Genomic DNA, 20,545 nt, shown 5'->3' with positions numbered 1-20,545 from the left:
CCCTGGACCTCACACCAGGATTTGTGGCCTGGGGTTTCTTCAAGATTCACTTCAGAAAGTGTACGTCTGACCTTCCTGAGGCAAAAGGCTCTGAAAGGCTGTGGAAAGGGGGTAAGGGCAGGGTGAGGAGAGGAAGGGAGGTGGCCGGGGGATCATCAGGAAGGAGCCCCTGGCCCTGCCGGCCTTGCTTTTAGTGACCCCTCCAGGTCTAATGACACAGTTAAACAAATGCTCTTTGTCCCCTAAAGGTGGAAGGTAGAGGGGTCAGGGGAAGAGGGTGGCTCAGAGGAGCTGATCAGCTCAGGCAAGCCAGGGGGGACACGGGTCAGGGTGGGGAGATAGCACCCAGCTCCCCTGTAGGGGGACGTGGGCAGCAGAGAGGTTTCCAGGGGAAGCTGGGGGGAGCCCCACACAGTCTCCTGGTGGGGGAGTGGCCTGGGAGTTGGATTCACTTCCCACTGACTCTCTTACTCTGTGGTCCCCTGGAGCATGAAATTACAAGATTTACAGGAAAAAATGACATGGGTTTACAATCTCATTCCTGTGAGACGTCCCTGTGACAGGCCCTTCACTCTCCCTTCTGCCCCCTCCTACTCTGGGCCTTTCCCTTTAGACCAGATCAAAGAGCCAGGTGAGACCTAGGCCTGGCCAAGGCTGTCCCTCCTCTGACTTCTCCCTCTTCCTACTCACTCTTTCTTCACATTTACTGAGCGCTTGCTGTGTGCCAGGGACCATGCCAGCAGGCGCCAGGGACAACACTGAATGCTGGAGACAGAGACACAGCACATGGCCCTGCTCAGGGCTCACAGCTGGATGCCATGATGACAGCTGCCTGTCAGAAACTAAAGTGGAGGTGGGCACCAGGCACCAGAGCCCAGAGAAGGGCCTCCTCTGCCTGGGGAAGTCTAGGAAGGCCTCCAGAGGAGGTGGCAGCACTAGCTAGGGTCCTGAAGGGTGTTCCAAGCACAGTGACCTACACACTGCAGAGGAGTGAAACAGCCCAGTGAGCTGGGGGACCTAACCATCCCCAGGGGCAGGAAATGGCTGTTCTGGGGGCAGCAGGAGAGCTGACGGGCCCTCAGGTCATCAGGGTCGGAACTCCTCCAGGCATTTTGCTCACTCATATTCACAGTCACCCTCCAGGTGGCTGCACTTGGAGGTGGTGAGGAGATGGCGACCCACACAAGGTAGTTTTGTGTTATTTGCCATGACCCAATTTAGGGCGATTTGGGCACCACCTACAAATCACCCAGCAGGTCCCAGGGGTGGGGGCAATGGGCAGATCCTGGGCTTGGGGTCCAACTGCCCTCCCTGGGTGGCCTGGACGTGCCACTGATGGATCAGGGCACCACACTGCTGCTCCACCCTCCACTCCTGTCACTGTCCTCACTACACACACAGACCTCCACCCAGGAGGCCCTCCTCCAGGTGGTCACCCAGGAGTAGGACTGGGATTATATAAAGCCCCACGAGAGTCGCATCCACCACTCTTAGGCACAGGTGATGGTGTCCACGCTGGCTGTTGGCACTGGAATCTGATACATCACTAGACTGCCCACCTCCCAGGGATGTGGGAAACGAAGGCCCCCCACTCTGACAGATCCGGCCCCACTTTCTCTGATGCCAACCAGGTTGTAGTCTCCTTGAAACACAGCTGTCAGATGCATCTGTGAGCCCCAGCCACCAGCACACGGCAGACACACTGGGGAAAGTCACTTTAGTCTAGGCTGAACGTGGGAGGCAGGCACAGGCTGACGTGGAGCCTACAGCTGGCATCTGGATAGTGCCTGGCGGTTTTCAAAGCATGTCTACGAACATTTAGCTGAAGCTTCACAACCTTGAGCTAGGCAGGGCAGGTGTCACTGTCCCCACTGTACAGACAAGGAAACTGAAACCTAAGGTCCCACCACCAGGAAGGAGAGTCCAAACACCTCTGACTGCCCAGCCCCCACACCCAGAGGGGCTGCCGTGATCTCACGCACAGTCTGGCGAGGCCTGTGGATCTGCCTCCCCCTCCCCCGGCCAGTCTAGTGTTTCAGCGGTCTGGGGGTGAAGGGGGGTGAAGCTGGTTGAGGTGGGGAGAGAAGACCAGAAAGAAATCTTTAAGAGAAAGGTGGGTTCAGTTTCCCTTCCCTGGGGGCCACAGATACCCAAATACAGCCTTGTGGGGGGGGGGCATTTAGAATCCCACACTGGGGAGAAGCCGTCATGGAAGATCTGGGGAGGAAGAGGAAGACACTCAGGGCAGAAACTGGGAACCATTTGGCTTCTTAAACCTCATTTTCTCCTCCCTCCACCCCGTGGCCTGAGAACCAAATGCCCAGCTCTGTGGTTTGGGGAGTGAGGTCCCGTTTTCCTCTAAGGGAGGTTGGGTCTATCCATTTCATGGACCCTGGTCAGAGATCTGCATCCAAATCCTCGCTCCACAATATACTGAGTGACTTTGGGTAAGTCACTAGACCTCTCTGAGCTCCCATTTCTTCCTCTGCAAAATAGGAATGACCCTGTACTTAGCTCGCAGGGTTGTTATGAAGAGTATATGAGACAACATATATGGAGTACTGAGCACAGTGCCTGGCACCCATTGGGGCCCGAATGGACGTTAACTAGTGTCACTTAATTTATCTTTCGCCTACCAGGCAGTTCCTGGTCATTTGTCCTATGCCACCCAGAAGGACTTGCTAACAAAACTCTCTTCCATCCTATACCCACCCCCATTTCCCCTCAAGCCTAAGAACTCGTCTCATCTCGCTAATGAAGCTGAACTCTCCTCCCCCCCATCACCCATTCAGAAGTCATTAGCAGGATCTCCACAATTAGGAACAAATGGCTTATAACGGATGGCATCCAGGGAGGGCGGCTGGGATGGAGGGGAATGAAGCTAGAGCTTTGAGGGCAACAGGGAGCTGCTATGAAAAGAAAAACAAGTCTTGAAGCAGGAGGGTCTGTCATCTCCAGTAGGAGACCACCCCCTCATTTCTGAGAATTCCGTGGGGAGGGCAGGCATCCTCGCTGTGGAAGCCAGGTGCAGGGCTGTTTAGCAGGCTGCAGGGTTCCAGCTCTGTGCTGGGTTCCCAGTCGCTGCGTGCGTTTAGGAGGGCGGAGATGTGACTGGTGCTCAGGGAGACAAGCCTGAAGGGCTGAGCTTTGAGAATGCAGAGACAGAAACACAGACCGTGGCCTGGAGGCTGGAAGTTAAGAGGGAATCGGGTCTAGTGTTTTCCAAACTGCTGGTCATGATCTAATGGTGGGTCATCATGTCAATTTAGTGGGTTGAAAAAATACGAAAAAATACACATATTTTTTTTAAATTAGAGTTACTAGGTGAGCACAAGCATTGTTTCATGAAATCACGTGTGCTGGGGCTCTGAGTAAAATGTATTTTTCACTGTAGATCTCAAGCAAAAAGGGTTACAAAGCGCTGATCTAGTTCATGTTATAGACGAGGAAATGAATATCCAGGGCAGTGACATGCCCAGAGTCAGAAACATGCCCAGTGGCAGAAACAGACCCAGAATCCCTTGGGTCTGATGTGGGGCTCTGCAGCCAGGAGCTGGCCAGACAGAATGGAGGACTCCCTAGCAAATTCCGGTTTAATTTGGATTGTGGTGAGGCGTAGTCAAAATAAACAAACTCCAAAGTTCTTTTGTCTGTACCTAGCTAACTTCGGCAAAATTGGGGTCTAAATTATCTTGATAATTTCAACTGAAGTCTGGCTAGATTTAGGGGAGAGGGCACTAGAAAGGTGTTTGGAGGTACTGGCCCATCCCAAATCTGAAGAGCAGGCCCAGAAAAGCAAATCGCTTGTCCCCCCAGGGCCACAGTATGACTTTCTATTCACTTATCAGTCATTCGGCAAGTATTTATGAAGCCCCAAAGGGCACTGGCTCAATCCTAGACTCTGTGGGCTCAGTGTATTTGTTTAATGGGCTCACATTCTCTCAGATGAGATAGACACTAAAACAGAAACCAGTAAGCTATGAGATGGTGGTGAGCGTTACAGAGGCTGGCTAGCTACTCGGGCTGTGTGGCTGGGGGATCCTTTCTGAGACGTTTAGAATGAGGAAGCAGTTCTTCCGGGGGAGAGTGTGCTTGGTGGAGGAAAGAGCTGGTGCGGGAGCCCTGCGGTGGAATAAGCCTGGAGATGCCTCACGCATGGTCAGTGGCCTGGACAGAGTCCCAGAGGTGAGCAGGGACCAAACCACACAGGGACAGTGGTGTTTGTTTTTTACTGATCCTCACCCAAGGACATACCTATAGAGAGCAAGTGGGGGAGCGAGGAGAGAAACATCAATGTGAGAGAGAAACATTGATTAGCTGCCCTCCGCATGTGCCTCAGCTGGGTACTGAACCCGAAGCCCAGGTGGGTGCCCTGATCAGGAATCAAACTGGCAACCTTTGGGCGCACAGGACGAAGCTCAACCAACTGAGCCACTCTGGCCGGGCAGGGACAATGTTCTTTAATTTCATTCTACACTTGAGGAAAAAATGCTAGAGGATTTTAAATAAGTAAATATAAGGAATTAAGGAACTGATGTAAATTCCTAACCTGCAGTAGTAAACAGTCGGTGCCTAATAAGTACTTGTTGATTTGAATTAAACAAAAAAACATCTCCCCATCCACTCTTCAAAATGCAACTCCTCCAGGAAACCAGAGTGAAGGGACGGTGCACAGGGAGAGGTCAGAGGTCAGTGGTCCCAACCATAAGGGGTACTGACCACGGGAGATCTAGGTTCTCCACCAGCCAGGCTTTGTCCTACAGCACAGACATAAAAATGAAATTACGCAGAGGAGGGGGGCAAAGAGGGTGGGGGAGTGGAGACCATAAAACCCCTGAAGTGATTCTACACCTTTTTCCCTTGGAAAAAAAAAAAGCTTTTTGGAAAAGGCTGTAAATTTTTTTTACACCAACCTCGTAAAAATGACATTGGCGCATTCTCAAATTAGAACCATTAAAATGAAAACCAGCAACGCATAGATACCGACAGGCCCACGTGGGTGGGAGAGGCAAGGCCTGGGTGCACAGCCTGCTTTCGGGGCCCCTTACCCGCCAAGCATCTTGGAAATGCCTCGCCTCAAAGGACCAGGCCTCTGCTGCCTGGAGATGGGAACAGACCAATGGACTCAACAGCACCAAAAAGGGACAGGCGCTCCTCAGAGGCTCCTCCGTGCTCTCCCTCCCCTGCGCCCCGAGGGGCAGCCTTAGCACCCAGGGTGAGCCAGCGTGGCCCATGCAGCCCCTCTGGCCCAGACCAGCTGAGTAGGGGTGCTGGGGGAGGCAAGGCCTGAGAGTCTGGGTGTGTGGGAAGAGGCTGGAATGGTGCGGGGAGTGGTGGTGGCAGGGTGGCAGCCCTGCACTTCCCCGTGACCTCCCTGGCTGCTCTCCACCTCCCAGATGGGTGCTCCTATCTGTGGAGTCCTCAGGAAGCGGGCTTAAGGATGTCTGGGTTCAGAGCCGCCAGGAGCCCAGCTGCTACTCTCACACTAGTCACCTCTGCAGGGGGTAGGATTTAGCATGGGGCGGCGGGGCATGCCCTGCCCTTCTCAGAATAAAGGTGCTCCCCTAGGAGAAATACCAGCTCACGCACAGAGGGGCTGCCCTGGGATGCAGCCCTCCCCACTTCAATCCTTCACCCTCCGGAGAGGACACATTCAACCCTCCCTTTCCCCAGTCTCCACACTCCTGAGTAGTAAGGTTAAAAACTTTGGCATAAAAGGGGGATTAGAGAGGAGAGAAAACTCAGAGGTCTCAGAATTTCGTATCGGGAGGAAGGCTGGTAATAGAATGGGTTGACTCCTTTCTGGTCCCAAAAGAGCAGGGGCCTGGGAACCCTTTGCCAGCCTTGGGCCCTCTCTTCTACCTTCCCCTCCCTCTTCCTGGAACTCCCTCCCAGGGAAACTTCCCTTTCCCTTGCACTGGGAGGTAGACACAGGAAACAGTGGTCTTTGCCTGAGTAACCCAGGATGGGTACAAAAAGGGGGTAGTTAAGGCCCTCTCCCCAGCTGGTCCTCTCACACCCAGCCCCCCACTCACCTACCCCCCTTCCCAGGCAGAGCAGGGAGAGAACTTTCTAAGCACCACCCTGCAGCTGCAGGAGAGAGGGGAATTCACTGATATGAAGTTTCTAAGTCTCCCCTCTGGGGAGTCCGGGCCCCAAAGCTCCCTCCAGGCCCCCAGCACGTCCTGGAAAAGGGACTCGTTCTATGGGAAGGAGAGAAAAGGAAAGAAGGTGTAGAACCACATATGAAAGAGCAGAATCTGGGGCATGAGGGTGGGAGTCCCACAGACTGAAGAAGTGGGCCCAGACCTAAAACTAAAGACAACTGCAGACAATGTGTGTGGGGGGGTGCTAAATCACCTTTGAGGCCTCCCCTTTCCACCCCATCCCCCTAAGTAGCTTGGGCAGAGGAGAGCCAGATGGGGAAGGAAAACAAAAATCTCTTCCATTCTTTTCCCACTCACCCAATTCCCTGACCCCCCCATCTCTTTGGAGGGGGGTGAGTTAAAAGCCCATTAAAGTACAGAGCCCCCCCCCAACCCTTTTGAATCTCCTCACAGGATGTGACAGGGTGGGATTTGGCCCGGTTGCCACAGCAACTGCAGTAGGAGTTCCCAGACGCTAAGCAACCCTCCTGTGACCCTCGCTGACCTGTCACCCCCACAACCTGAGGACAATAGGAGTGCGGCTCACGGCTCTGGAGGCCCAGGAGGCCCAGGACGCCTTTCAGCGCAGCGGCCAGCAGCTCCGCCGGCCCCCACTGGGCCTGCTCAGCCCTCCTGCCCCAAGTCCAGCTCTCCTGGGCCAGAGTGCCCAGTCTGGCCCCCAAGACCTGCCCAGGCCCTCTACTTCTCAAAACCTGTCACACTTTTCCGGGCTCTTACTGCCCCCTAACAGAGAGCCCAAAGGGTCTTCATGCAGTTCCTATATGAACATTTTCACACGGGTGAAATCAGATTAGGATAAAATGCAAGAGCAACCTGCAAAGAAAAAGCCATCAGTGGGGAACTATGGTGGGGGGGAGATGAGGAAGGACTCTGCCTTGATGGAGGAAGGGGACTGATGGGCAGCTGGCATGTGTGCTGGGTCCAGGGTATCCTTTAACAGCAGCTAGGGAATCACCAACTCCAGCTGGCCCACAGGGTCCCCCAGCAAACTAAGGTGCAGTGCCTGCCTGCTGAATGAACGCGCGCCAAGGCCTGCCCCCCGCCCCCCGCCTGTTTCTCAGGGTGGATTCTCCGTGAGAGTGAGACTGGAGACTCAGTGAAAGCCCAGGGGCAGAGTGGACGTGGCATGGCTCTGTCACTCACCGATGAGGGTGCTGGGAGCGGGGAGCGGGGAGTGGGAAGCTGGGGCCTTGACTGCTGCAATGGGGCAGCCAGCCAGGGACCCTCTCTCCATCAGAGGGGCCTGGCAGCCAAGCTATGTCACCCCCGCCCCCACCCCAGCCTGTCTAAACAAGCTCGGGCCTGCTGTTGCATGGAAACAGGCGCCTGCTCTTACTCCGAAGTGACGTGGCTGCCCTCTTCAGCACTGTTTGTTTCAGCCTAAAGTCCTGTCACCAGTCTGACTTCTGACTCGCCCTGTTTATCTCTCTCTCTCCCCTCTGTCAACTCATTACTCCCAAAGGCCAAGCTTGCATTTCCAGGATTTGTTTACCCAGAGCAGAGGGACAGGGACCAACAGACAGAGGACAGAGGGAGAGGGGCTTGGAGGCACTAGAGGAAGGACCAGTGCACCGCCCAGACTCCCCGACCTCAACCTCCTTCCTCTGGAGTGGCTACTTAGGGCCAGTGGACAGTGCTGCTTCTGTTTGTTTGTTTTAAGAGACTTTTAGCTTGGGAATGGAGTGCTCTCAATCACCCATCAACAGACGTTTATTTAGCACCTACTATGTTGCAGGCCTCGCTCCCTCCATTTCCTGCAGGGGACTGCGTGAGTGGCAGGAGCAAAAAGGAGGCTGTGCTGAGCCCTGAACTAGGAACTGGGAGACCTGAGGTCTAGCTGCAGCCTTTACCATGTCACATGGACAAGTCAGTGCCACCTCTTGCTGCCCCCTCACTTGTGAAATGGGGATAATATCCACAATTAAATGACACAACCTATGTGAAAGACCCAAAGCACCAAACAGACACGGGCATTTGTTTGTTTGAAGGACTTCCTGGTTGGGATTGAGAGGGAGGGGAGCCCAACGAGCCAGGCTTTCTTTCCTATAGTTGGTTTAGCCCACGAATAGTTAGGAACATTTGTTGTTGGGGGGCCAGAAAGTGTTACCCCTGAAACGTCCCCCCAAACTTCACTCACATATATTGGGGGGTGGAAGGAGGGCCTGCAGGCAGGTTTCATTTTTAATTGAAAATTTTGTATTTTTAATTTTGCAGGGCTCTTTTCATAGTTTGGAGCCAACAAAACCTTTTTAAGTCTCAAATATTTTCCTTGGCCTCAGGCACTACGCCCATAGTGAGCCCAAATGGATAAAACAGCCCTGCGCCTGCCTCCAAATCTCCACCCCAGTTTATTTGTGAAACAGATATAGGATTTTCCAGGACTTTGGGATATTCCCCAAAACAAACAGGAATTACTGGAACATGGAATATAGATGGTAAAGCACAGCGTGTGTGCAGAATGGAGTAACCTGATCAGTACAGACAGTGCCCCCCACGCATCTCCCCTACATCCAGATATGTGTTCAGTCTTCACTTTAAACAATTTTAAAAGACATTCCGTTTCAGTATTTCTCCTGCCCACCTCTCGCACCACCCCCAATTCAAAATTTCTCACTGCTGTCTGCATGGAAGTGTGGGAGAGAAAGCTGGCCATGCAAAATGGGTGGCCTTAGAGCCCTCTGGTGGGGTGTGCTTTGTCATTATTTTGATAAAGGGTAGGATTTTGCCCTTTGACCTCTGTCCCCAGTAGATGGCACAGGCGCTGTGAGTCTCTCCCCCAGAGATCCTGCTTAGGAAGGCTTGGGAGATGCCAGAAAACTCCCAAGGACCATCTCCTGGGGAACGGAGACAGTCCCTTTCCACCCAAGCCGCCACTGCTTCTAAGAGGAAGTGATTTTTAAAGGCCTTGGTTCCGTTCACACCCACACCCCAAGTGCACAGGGGTTTCACACCCAAACTGCATCTGATTCTAACAACCCTGCACTTCAGGCACCAAGGAGGCCAAGGCTCAGCAAGGCCCCAGACTTGGCCAAGGTCACACGAAGGGGCAGGCTAGGACTAACCGGGGTTTGTTCCATCCCTGTGTTAGTACTGGCTGACCAGCTCAGGGCAGGGTGCCCAGCTTCTGACCAGGATCCTTCCAGTCTGACCTCCGGCTCCAAGGCAAGTGGTGGGAAAGGGCCCCCTAGGGGCTATGGAGTGGGGGGAGGAGCCCCAGAGTAAATCTGGGAGAAAGCATGACTGCGATGTACACATGTCAGCCCGTGTGCATAAGGCAGGGGTGGGGATGCGGGCGGGAGGGGCAGGCAGGACCTGAATTTTCCTTATTCCCAGCAGAGCCCCCAAGGGCTAGTGCCGCCAGCCGTGGTTCAAGGAGCAGGGAGTCAAATAAGCAAAGGAGAATCTCAAGGCCAGGGCTGGCTGGGCTGGTTCTCCTGAACTTGTCAAGCACGATTCTTACTGTCTCCAAAGTGGGGCTGGGGCCTGGGGCCCCTGTTCTGTCATCACCCAACCAGGCTCCCCACCCTAGGGCCCCTTGATCAGCAGAAAGGCTCATCTTGAACTCCTGAACTCTGCACTGAAGGGTGGGAAGGATGGAGGGGAAGACTGAAAAATGGATGCGGACAGGGGTTCCCAGTCTGAGCCCTAAAAATGGAGGCCTGCCTTTGCCTCTAGCTCTTGGTCTTTTCCCAGCAGCTTTGGCCTCTGGTGGCTGGAAGTTTAATCTCTCTGCAGCTTGGGCCAGAGGGCCCAGGTAGAGATTGGGGACGGGGGTATTTTACAATACAAGTAAAGTGGACATACCCTATGTGCATGGCCCCATTGCCCTAATGAACACACTTCTAAAGGGAGGGTCTCCTTCCCCCAACCCTGTGTACAGGAGAGCCAGGCGCCAGTCCATCCAAGGCATACACCCCTCAGGCCTGCCTCCCTGGTCTGTCTGTCCTGGTGGGCATTTCTGAAACTGTTCAAAGCTCCATGATCTCAGGAGGACCCCAGTCTCATTTCTTTCTCTTGAAAGCACAGCTCTCCCCCTGTGTTAAGGTGGCCCCTAGAATGGGAAGGCGCAGAGGGAGTCCCTAGAGGCTGGACCTTCCCAAGAATGTTAAAGTAAAGCTGGTGACCAGGGTGGAGTGGTGTGCCCCTCTCCCTGTCCCCAGCAGAGGAGGAGGGGCGCCAGCTCCTACCTGTTGCTGCTGGAAGTGCAGCAGATCCGCAGGGCTCATCTCGCCGTTGCTGTCTGCGCCCGCCACTGTGTCCCTGCCCGCACTGCCTCCAGCAGTGCCTGCAGCCCCAGCACCGCCGCCATCAGCCTGCCCTGAGAGGCTGCCCACGCCGTTCTGACCAGAGGGGGCTGACCTGATTGTCTCCGAGGCAGATTCCACCATCATGTCGCTCTACTGGGACCTGGAGGGGAGGAGAGACATGGGGAGGGGCTGAGGCTCCAGAATGGGCAGGGCAGGTGCCAGCAACCAATGCCCCTCAACACCCCTACCCACACCAATACCCCCACCCCAGTCCTGGGGTGTCTTCCCTTCAACTTCCTGGGGACTGCTCCTGGGACCCCTCTTGGGGTACAGCCTCCCCCAAGGCCCAGGTAAGGGGCACCTCCAGACTGCAGCTGCTCCCTCCCCCAACTTTTCCTCAACTTGATTTCAAGACGACCTCTGCAGGGCAAATGGGGCGAAGTGCTGCCTTCCCCCCCCCCCCCAAATCTGTTCTGGCCTCTCCCTCCAGGCCAGGGCATGGGGGGGCGCGGGGACGTGAGAGGGGAGGGGCGAGGGTTCTGCAAGGACTTAAAAGCAGATGAGCTCTTCACTGGGACTCACTATATCGCCTCTTCCCCTTTGGCACAAATACCTGTAATGGCCACTGCGCCTATAGATGGGGAGTTCCCCAGGGCAGGGGCCTCCTTAGTCTTTCCCCAGGGCCCAGAGGCTTCAATCAATGTTTGTTCCACAGCAAAAATGGTTGCCATTTGCCCAGCACCCACCGGGAGCCAGACACAGCTCGGTGGAGCTGTGCATTGAAGGCGGAGTGGTCCGCCTCTGACCTGCCGTTCAAAGCTGCAGTCTACAGGGTGGCCAAAAGTAGACACTCGATTATCTTTTGTCTCTACATGATTCCTAATCACAGGAATTGTGAGGGTTTTTTTTATCACCCTGATTTAACAGATGGGACAGCTGAGGGTCCAGAGTTGGGGGATTTACAGGGGCAGAGTCAAGACCTGAATCCCATGCCGTCTCCCTCCCACCTGCCTCCCAAGGAGCGGTGGAAACATCCCCGCAGAAAGAGAGGGGGGCTGTTGGGCCGTGTGAAGGGTCATGAGGCCTGAGCAGGCCTGAGCTTCCTTCTTCTACACCTTATGGAGGTCCCACTATCTCCGGGGCTTCTATACACACTGTGATGGGGCAACCTTAGCATGAGCTGTTCTCAAAGTCGGAGACGTCTCCAACTATCCTCCTAAGTCCCTTGAGAGACACATGGATGTCAGGAAAACAGGACATGGCTGGTATCCATCACTGATCTTCAACATGTCTTTTTAAAATATATATGTTTTTATTGACTTGAGAGAGAAAGAAAGGAAGAGGAAGAAGAGAGAGACACACACACACATCAATGAGAGAGAGAAGGGTCCATCGGCTGCCTCCCACACACACCCCGATCTGGGGACTGAACCCGCAACCTGGGCATGTGCCCCGACGGGGAACTGAACCGGTGATCTTTCGGTGCACAATACGGTGTGGAACCAACTGAACCACAACGGCCAGGCCTTCAACACATGCCTCCTAGAGTCCTGTAAGGAGTAAATAAAACAACACATACAAACCACCTAGGAGAGTAAGCTTCAATCTAGCCCTTTTTCGTCTGTGGAATTTGTAAGGGAGAAGACTGAGGCTCAGAGAGGTCAAAGACGGCCCAGGTCACACAGAGGTCAAGGGGCAGAAGCCACGGGAGCAGCTAGTGGCGTCCGGGGAAGTCAGCCAGTGTTTTTTCCTCCCTTCTTGATTCCCTTTTGGCCTAAGCAGACCCCACAAACACATGGTTTCCCTGACCCAAAACGTGAACAAGGGCCTTGCAGGTAGCAGATTAGAGAATCTGCTGGAAGAGACTGGATTATTTCTCTGCTTCCTCCTCAAAATGGCAGCTCCCAAGAGTACCTCTCTCCTGCCCCCAAATTCTCTCCTTGCACCACAGGGAGAACTCTTTCCCCTCACTCACTGGGCCACATGCTGTTTTCTCCCTGCTGGAAGCAGAACCAGTGGAAGTGAAGGTATTGGGGGGTGGGACAAAGAGCTGCTAAGAGTCCATGAGGAGCCCACCAATTCACATGTGTGCCACATTCCTTCTCTTAAGGCCCCTCTCCATCGGTGACTTTGGGTGTCTCTTAGTGGACCTGTGTGGCTGCCCACGTGAACCTGTGCTGCTGGAGTGTCCCATGTTTGCGCATTTCTCTCTGTTCCCCCACCCCAGCTGCAGCTCCCACTCCTGGGTCCTGAGGAGCTGGGCCAGGGGCGAGGGCGAGGGCGAGGTTGGAGGCGATGGTTCGGAAGAGATTGAGCACTCGGTCTCAGGCCTTAATGGCTGTGTCAGCCAGAGGGCCAGTGGCTGCCACATGATGGATGGGGTGGGCGCCATCCTCCACCCGCCCGAGCACAGGGCTCCAAACCCCCTTCCCCCAACCACCCACCCCGATCCCTCCCAGCAGCCGACAGAGCACCTTCCCCCACTCCAGCCTGGGCCCCAGCTACAAGAGGGGGATGGGGAGACAGCAGGGGCCCTCTCTAGTCTCCCTCTCCCCCAACACTGGCCCTGCTGGGGGTGGAGAGCAGCTGCCTGCCCTGATTCCAAGTCTAGCTTCTCAGAGATCTGAGAACTCTGGGCCCCAGGGGACAAAGACCAGAGCCTCAGGGGTGTGTGTGCACAGGAGAAAGGAAAGAGAATCCAGCAGTTACTTTCCTGGGGTAAGAATGAGTGCCCCGCTTCCAACACTCACACACATACACACACCATAAAGTTGTAGCTCAGACAGCAAGTTTGGAGAAAGGGAGAAAAAAGTAGCATGGAAACAGAGATGTCCCTTTCTTTACTTTTTTTAATGGGGGGGTACATAGCGACACCCAGTGAACAACATAATTGCTGCAATGTGGCGTGTAATAATAGCTATTCAAGGGCCGATCATTCATATTAAACAGGGTGAAGCAAGCCTCTCATTTGCATGCTTGAGATTATATGCATTTGAAAAGTCATTTCCGCAGGGTGTATGAATGGCATTAATTCCCCTGTGGCACGCTCTGCCCCCTCCTAGGAATTTTACCTCCTTCCGTGCTCCAGCCAGCCCACCAACACCCACTGAAACCTGCATGGCTGATGCTCCCAGGCAATCTCCGAACCCTCACCTATGTCCTGGGACACAGGCCCTCTGAGGATGAGCACATCGGCGGCCTCAGACCTCCTGCCCACCTCTCCACAGGGTGTTGCAATAGCACTGGGGTGTTCCCTGCACTGTGGGTGAGCATGCTCTGGGTGCCTGGGCCCTGCCTGCCAGGGTTGGGATGGGATAGGGTGCTGGAGGTAGGCCTTGATATCAGTGCCCTGTAAGTCCAAGGGTGTGGGGCGTAGCAGAGGAAGCTGGTGTCCATGAGAATGTTGACCGTCTAGAGGAGAAGGAAGTGGCCTGGGTGTCAGGCAGCCATAGCTCAGCCACAGCCAGCTGTGAATACTTGGCCTTCCTCCTTTTCTGAGTCTCAGCTTCCCCACTCTCCATGGAGAGATGGTCTTGAAGGCCTCTTCTGACTTGGAAGCTCCAGGAGTGAAATTCCCTGGTCCAGCATGTGGACATGAAGCCACACTGTTCTAGTGGCTGGAAGGAGCCAGCGAGGGTCCACTTGAGTCACAGCTGTGGTTCCTTTCTCAAAGGGCTCTACTCAATGTAGGCTTGAGCTTCCTTCAGGCACTTGGGGGGGGGGTCCCTTCATTCTGCCCTTCCACCTCTCTCCTTATGCTCCGCACCCAGCCACCCATATCCTCAGCAAGGAGCAGCTGAACATTCACAGAAGACAAGGAGAGAAGCTCTGGGAATTAGACTACCTGGTTTCAAGTCACTATCCTTTACCCAAGTTAATGGGTTGTTCTTTGCTGCCGTTATACAAAAAGTATAGGGGGGATTAGGTTTTTCTAGGATTCAATAAATTGAGGCCCTCGCCCCCCCCACTCCAGTCTTCCCAGATCCCTCTGCTACCACCTGTTGGGGAGTTATTTCAGGTGGTCTAGGATTTCTGTCTGGGTCTCTGACCCCGCCCTTAGACAGGTCCTAGTCTCCCTTCCGTGCAGGGTTCCCCTTAGGGAGCCAGGGCACCTCAGAGCCTTGGGCCTGGCCCCGAAGCTCCTGCAGACGCCCTGGCCTTCAGAGGGAAGGAAGCTGGGTCAAAGCCACAGCCGCCTCTTCCGCCCTGGGGGAGTCTGCGGGCGCTGGGGCTCCCACTTCCCCAGAGGCTCCTGGCCCTTCTAAGAACCCCGCAGGGCGCGCAGTAGGGGGCCCCTCGGAACTCCTCTGGTCCTCCTAGTCCCCTCCCTGGCCCTAAGTGATGAGTTCCACTTACCTTGGGACCAAAGGGACGACCCAAGGGCTAGGGTGCTTTCGGGGGAGGGGAAAAAAGATGGGGAGTCCTACACATGGAGAAACCTTTGTGCCTTTTCCGCGGCCCATATGGTGTTAAGAGATATTAATTACCGTAGCTTTTTAATTAACAATCGCTTAATCTGAGCCATAACATTTGCCACGACACCCTGCGCCTCACCGCGAACCCGCGCCGCCCGCCCTGCTAACTCATCAATTAATTTTTATTGACGTTTTCTTCCCCAAACAGGCACAATACCAGGGTTTTCCAATTAACACCTCCGCGATCTCTAATTAGTGCAATTAACAGACTGATGGATGCCTGGAGTTCACCCGTGGAGGGGGGGAAGGGAGGGGCGGGGCAGCCCACAGCGCGCTCTCGGGGCGAGTGGAGCCAGGCGCGCACGTGCACGCGCGCAGCTGCAAGGGGCGCACCCCCAGTTCTTTGGGAAGCATGGAGGATGAGGGTGTGACTACAGGTAACCTGTACCCAGAGCAATGGTGGTGGTTTGAGTTGAAATTAGGAGCCCTCCAGAAAAGAAACCTATGATCTAGCTGTGGAGCTAGTTGAAAGCCCAGGCGAGACTAGAAGTTGGAAAACCTGGCATCTAGCAGCCCCAGCTTTATCACCAACTTGCTGTGCGACTTGGGCCAAGTTAACTCCCTGCTTCTCTCCTCTGGATATTGGGGAAAACTGGACTAGATGTAGCTATTTATAATGTATACCCCTATCAACTGCCAAAAAAAGACTGGGCAGCAGACTGCCATAAAAGACAGATAAAGATTCTTAAAATATATTACCATGGGGTGGTAGGAAGGGAGAGTAAATGGACTAAAACCTTAAGCCAGAGAATGTCAAACTTGAGCGCATCAGAATCACCTTGGAGAGCTTGTTAAAACACAGACTGCTGGGCCCCAGGCCTGGAGTTTGATTCAACAGGTCTGGAGTGGGCCTGAGAACTGTCATTTTAAAAAGTTCCCAGGTGATGCTGATACTGCTTGCCCAAGGCAACGGGGCTCCAAGGACCAGTACTGACTAGTTACGGGCCTCCGGATGGCCAAAACCAGGTGATCCATCTCCAAGGCTACTCATTTATTCAACATGGATTGGGTGCCTAATTAAGCCAAGCCTTGAGGATCTATTTACAGGAAATTGAAAAGGGACCCCTGCCTTATACAGGCTTACAAAACTCAAAGAAGCCAGTACAGCCCTGGCCGGTAGTTCAGTTTGTTAGAGTATCGACCCAATACACCAAGGTTGTGGGTTCGATCCCTGGTCAGGGCACATACAAGAACCAACAAATGATGCATAAATTAGTGGAACAAATTGATGTTTCTCTTTCCCTAAAATCAAGTACCCCCCCCCCAAAAAACCCAGTGCAGTAGTATCCTAAATGCTTTGAGGGCAACTGGTAATAATGGGGGTCTATTCCCCCTCCTTTTTTTTTCTCTGAGTAAATCTAGCATTTTAAAGTTTAGCCACTAGTAGTTTGGGCTGTGAACAAAGTCATTTTACTCTCTTCCAATGGCTGGCCAGGAGCATATTTCACCAGCAATGACCCTTCATCCATTCATTGGTTCACAAATCTTTAAGCACCTACAGTGTGCCAGGCTCTGTGTATGCAGACCTGAACAGACCAGGACATAGGCCCTGCTCTCCTGAAGCTTATGCTTCCAGGGGTTGGTGACAAATAAGGACACCAGTAAGTAGATAAGCTCAAATAAAATAAATTCTATTAAATGTGAGTACAGAGAATAAACAGAGGGTTCTAATTTAAACGGAGAGGGCAGGGCAGGCCTTCTTTTTGAGGAAATGGCATTTATGCTTAGAAATGAAGGGTAAGAAGGTATTGGCCAGGCAGTGTCCACTCAACACAGGAGAAACTGCATATGCAAAAGCCCTTACTTTACACAAGCTTGCCAGTTTTAAGACTTTTTCAGGGCACACATGTGGGCACACATAGAACAGAGCATGAATTTGTCACATATTTTCTTTCTCTTTTCCTTTTCCTTTCTTTCTAGCTATCCTGCGATCAGATCTTGTGTGAAGGGACATAAAGCAGAGGGCTTTTCAGAACAGTAAGTACTGGCCTTACAAGTAACTGAACGATGCCTCCCAATCTGTCATCCAAAGTCCCAGGCACCCCCATTCAGCTCAGGCCCCAAAGGCCCACTGCCTGCAGGCTGCCAGGTGAGGGGAGGGCTCAGGAAGCAGCCTCTCTTGGCCTTCCTTAGCCAGCCACTCATTTGCCATCCTACCTGCTGCCCCTTCTCTGGTCTCTCATTACCTTTGTAATGAGAGCACTGAGCAGTGAGGTCACCAGTCGGAGCCTTGGGTTCCTTATTTGTCATATGGGGCTAATACCAATAAACCTTCCTTTCAGGGGAGCTCTGGTGTCAAAACACATTGTGTGACGGTGTTCAGGAAAGCATGGTTACTATAATTATGGGGGCTCAGGAGATCCTGCTACAACCCAAGTCTCAGTGGGCTATGGTTTAAAACTGACCCCAGCCCTTGGTTCAGCACTTGAGGAAAATGAAGCAGGACCCGAGGGTTAGAATGTCTCTACGGCTCCAAAAGAGGACCCCAAACCAGAGCAGGGTCATGAGTGACAGGACTATTTAGCTTTCTGAGCAGGCCAGTGGCTCTCCCCAAGCAGATGGGGCCCCCTGAGTCCCAGAAGCAGCTTATCCCTCTCCAACCCCTGCCTGCCTTGGTACTTGGGGACTCTCCCTTGTGTGGGTTGGAGGCTAGCACCCTAAGCTTCCTCTCTACTCCCACTTCTCCTGACATTCTCCCTAAATGACACCCTAGGAGCTACCTGTCTCAACTCTAGGGCCCATCTAAGGAGTCTTCTTAGCACAAAATGTCAGGGCGTGAGGAGCTCAGTGCAGGTGGCAGGTGAGGACAGTCTCTCTCAAAGGCTGCAACAGGCGGCTTTGGAAGGTGGGCCACATCCTGTGCTGTCGGTTCCAGGTTCTCTCCCAAGTTTCAAATAACTATTTGCTAATCATAAAAGTAAAAACATCTTGGTAGAAATTTTCGAAGAAAAAATAAAAGAAACAGTGCCCATAATTCTACCACCCAGGGAGCTAGCCCTGTGGCTCCGCCCCTTCCAGTCAGTCCACTTTCACTCTCTTTCAGCTTATAAACATTTAAAAAGTGAAACTGGGGTCATAATCTGTACGTGGTTTGAATTTTCCTATTTTTCCACTCACCACTTACTATCATAACCATTTCCACATGACATCAAATATTTTAAGCAACAGTTTTTAGTGGTCACATAGTTGCTCGAATGGGCTGCGTGTTCCAGAATTGATTTAGCCAATCCCCGAGAGCTGGACATCCAGACCGTTCCCTAGGTCTTTACTATGACTCTGCAATAAACACCCTATGCGAACAGAACACACTACATTTCCGATTATTTACTTAGCGTATGCGTTTGAAAGGCAGAATTGCATATTGTTAAGGCTCTTGATACATTTATTCCCTAATTGATGTCATAAAAGTTGTACCAGTTTTGCTCTCCCTTCGGCAATGTGCCATGTCCCAGAAGACTCAAAAGTCACCCGGCTTTTTAGAGATTCACCTCCATTCTCATCCTCAGAAGATTCTCAGATCCTGCATAAGGCATTCAAAATCCAACACTATAGACCCTTTCAGATCTGGACAGGTTTACAAGGCACACAGCTGGGCGGTGGGCCTTTGCCTGCAACGGATACTGATTACTGAGGTCTGGGGCATACTAAGGTGAGTAAAACACAGTCCTTGCTCTTGGGTGCTTACACTTTGGTGGAGGAGAGAGACACATGGGCAAAAACAAGCGTTAGCAAAAATATCCAGACCTTCGCTCCAACCTGGGTCAATTAAATTGGACTGTTTGAGGAGTGGGACCCAGGAGTGGATAATTTAAAAAGCTTTCAAAGTATTCCAAACCTCAAGTGCAGCCAGGGTTGAGAACTCTTTCCTACACAACATACAGACTTTATAAGTGTTCTGTTCAATAGACTTTGGGGAGCTATGGGTGTGTAGAGGGAATGGGGATGCTCTGGGAAGGCTTCCTGTAGGAGGTAACTTCTGAGCTGAGTCATTAGGAAGTGAAGCCCAAGCACACAATTTGTGAATATATTTTATTCCTAATAATAACCATTCCACTCAGAGAGTCCTTGATAGTCCTTTCCCATACCCTATCCCCTCCTCTCTTCACACAGCCTAGCACTCACTTTGACAGATGAAGAAGGAACTACCCTTTGAAGATGTCTTGACAAAGCCACCTGGCTGCTAAGAGGCTGAGCCAAACTGAAACTCGGGTTCTTCCAATTCCCAAACCAGTGCTCCGGCCTCCCCCTCCCCCCCAAGAGGTGGCAAAGCCCTGAGGGTGGTGACTCTGGAATGTCCCTGGAATCTGAACCTTTCCTCACCACCTCCATCCCTCAGTTCACTTTCACTGGCTCCAGCCCCAAAATCCTCCCACCGGGCCCTAGCAAGGTGGCCTCCTCAACACTCCTTCCTAGTACAATGACCAAAAGGAAAAATTAACAATAAGAAAAAAAAGAAAAAGAACCAAAGACCCCACTCCATCTCGTTAAGAAAGTAAACATAAGAGCCATCTAAGTGTCTAATTAAGCTTCTAATTAGTCCCTGCTTGTTACTAATGCAAATTAGATTACTCCGCTTAACTACAGCATGTCCACAACACCCTTGTTAATTGCGGCCTTTTGAAATTAAATTACTCCCTAATTAGCATATCAAAGCCATTGATTCGGAGCTGGGAAAGATGAGGGCAAGAGGAGCCGAATGCCAAGTTTGGTTAATCAGAGATGGCTAATTAAATAGTGCCGTCTTTTGTGGGGGGGCTGCTGGTTAAGGGATGGGGGCTACTCACCCATGGCTTGAGTAGCCATCTGGAGCCTGGTTCTGATAGTGCCCTTGGAACGGAGGGGGGGGGCTCCTGCGGACACAGGAGGGGCTCCAGCCAGCTTGGGCCAGATCACTGGGACTGGCCCTCCCTGGGGCCCTGGCTGCTCTGGCCAGCCTGCCTGACATGCCCTGGCCCTTCCCTTTGTCTCTGCAATGATATCTAGGTGCGGTTTTCACAGAGATCTTGGGTACCAACTTAGGGCAATCCAAAACGCATCCACATCTGAATATGCAAGCTTCAGCATCCTCCCACATCTCTTTCTGCCTGTTCCAAGATGAGTTCCGAAAGGGTGACCTCTGCCCAGTTCTTACAGAGCCCCAACCTGTGCTTCTATTCTTAGAAGAAAGTCTCCCCAACCCACAACAAAAAGTACGTAAATTTGGGACAGGCTAGAGGGATTGATTCACTTGGACAGGGATGGGCTGGTTTCAGCATGGAACAGGCCCCTATAATTCTCTCCATGGTAAAAAGAAAGAAAAACAACTATAGACCACCACCCGTTCTTAAGAAGCTGTGTGAGAATCAGGTTGGGTCAGGAAATGTCCTTAACCTTTAAAAGACGGCATTTAAAAGACAGCATCATACAAACTCCATATATTTTCCAGGATCAACTATACAAATAATGGTTTCTTTCCTTTTGCCTGTAAAAAAGAATGTATATGCTTAGGTTTCGGAGTATTTAAAGGTCTCCTCTGAGCTCCTGTACAGGCCCCACATTCGACAGGTGCAATCTCCATGACAGAGTTGCTAACCAAAATGCCCCCAGAGGCTAGGCTGGTCCCCTAGGAGGCCAAGGGAGAAATGGGGGGCACTCGATCCCAGTCTATCCTTAACCA

The 20,545-nt window shown here is 52.6% G+C and overlaps 1 protein-coding gene across 4 annotated transcripts in view; it reads right to left on the bottom strand.

Annotated features, from left to right (window-relative positions):
* The window catches only part of FOXP4 (forkhead box P4), a 51,398-nt gene that overhangs the window by 22,634 nt on the left and 8,219 nt on the right, over nt 1–20,545 (bottom strand). For all 4 annotated transcript variants that reach the window (XM_081140306.1, XM_081140308.1, XM_081140307.1 and 1 more), the window contains exon 2: nt 10,355–10,574. In XM_081140306.1, coding sequence (XP_080996432.1) covers nt 10,355–10,558 — 204 coding nt within the window. In that variant the 5' untranslated portion in view covers nt 10,559–10,574. The remainder of the gene's footprint in view (nt 1–10,354; nt 10,575–20,545) is intronic.

Source organism: Miniopterus schreibersii, assembly GCF_964146895.1.
Source record: "Miniopterus schreibersii genome assembly, chromosome: 6".
Lineage (NCBI taxonomy): Eukaryota > Metazoa > Chordata > Mammalia > Chiroptera > Miniopteridae > Miniopterus > Miniopterus schreibersii.
The sequence above is the reverse complement of the archived record's forward strand: the minus strand, read 5'-3'. Positions and strand labels throughout refer to the sequence as shown.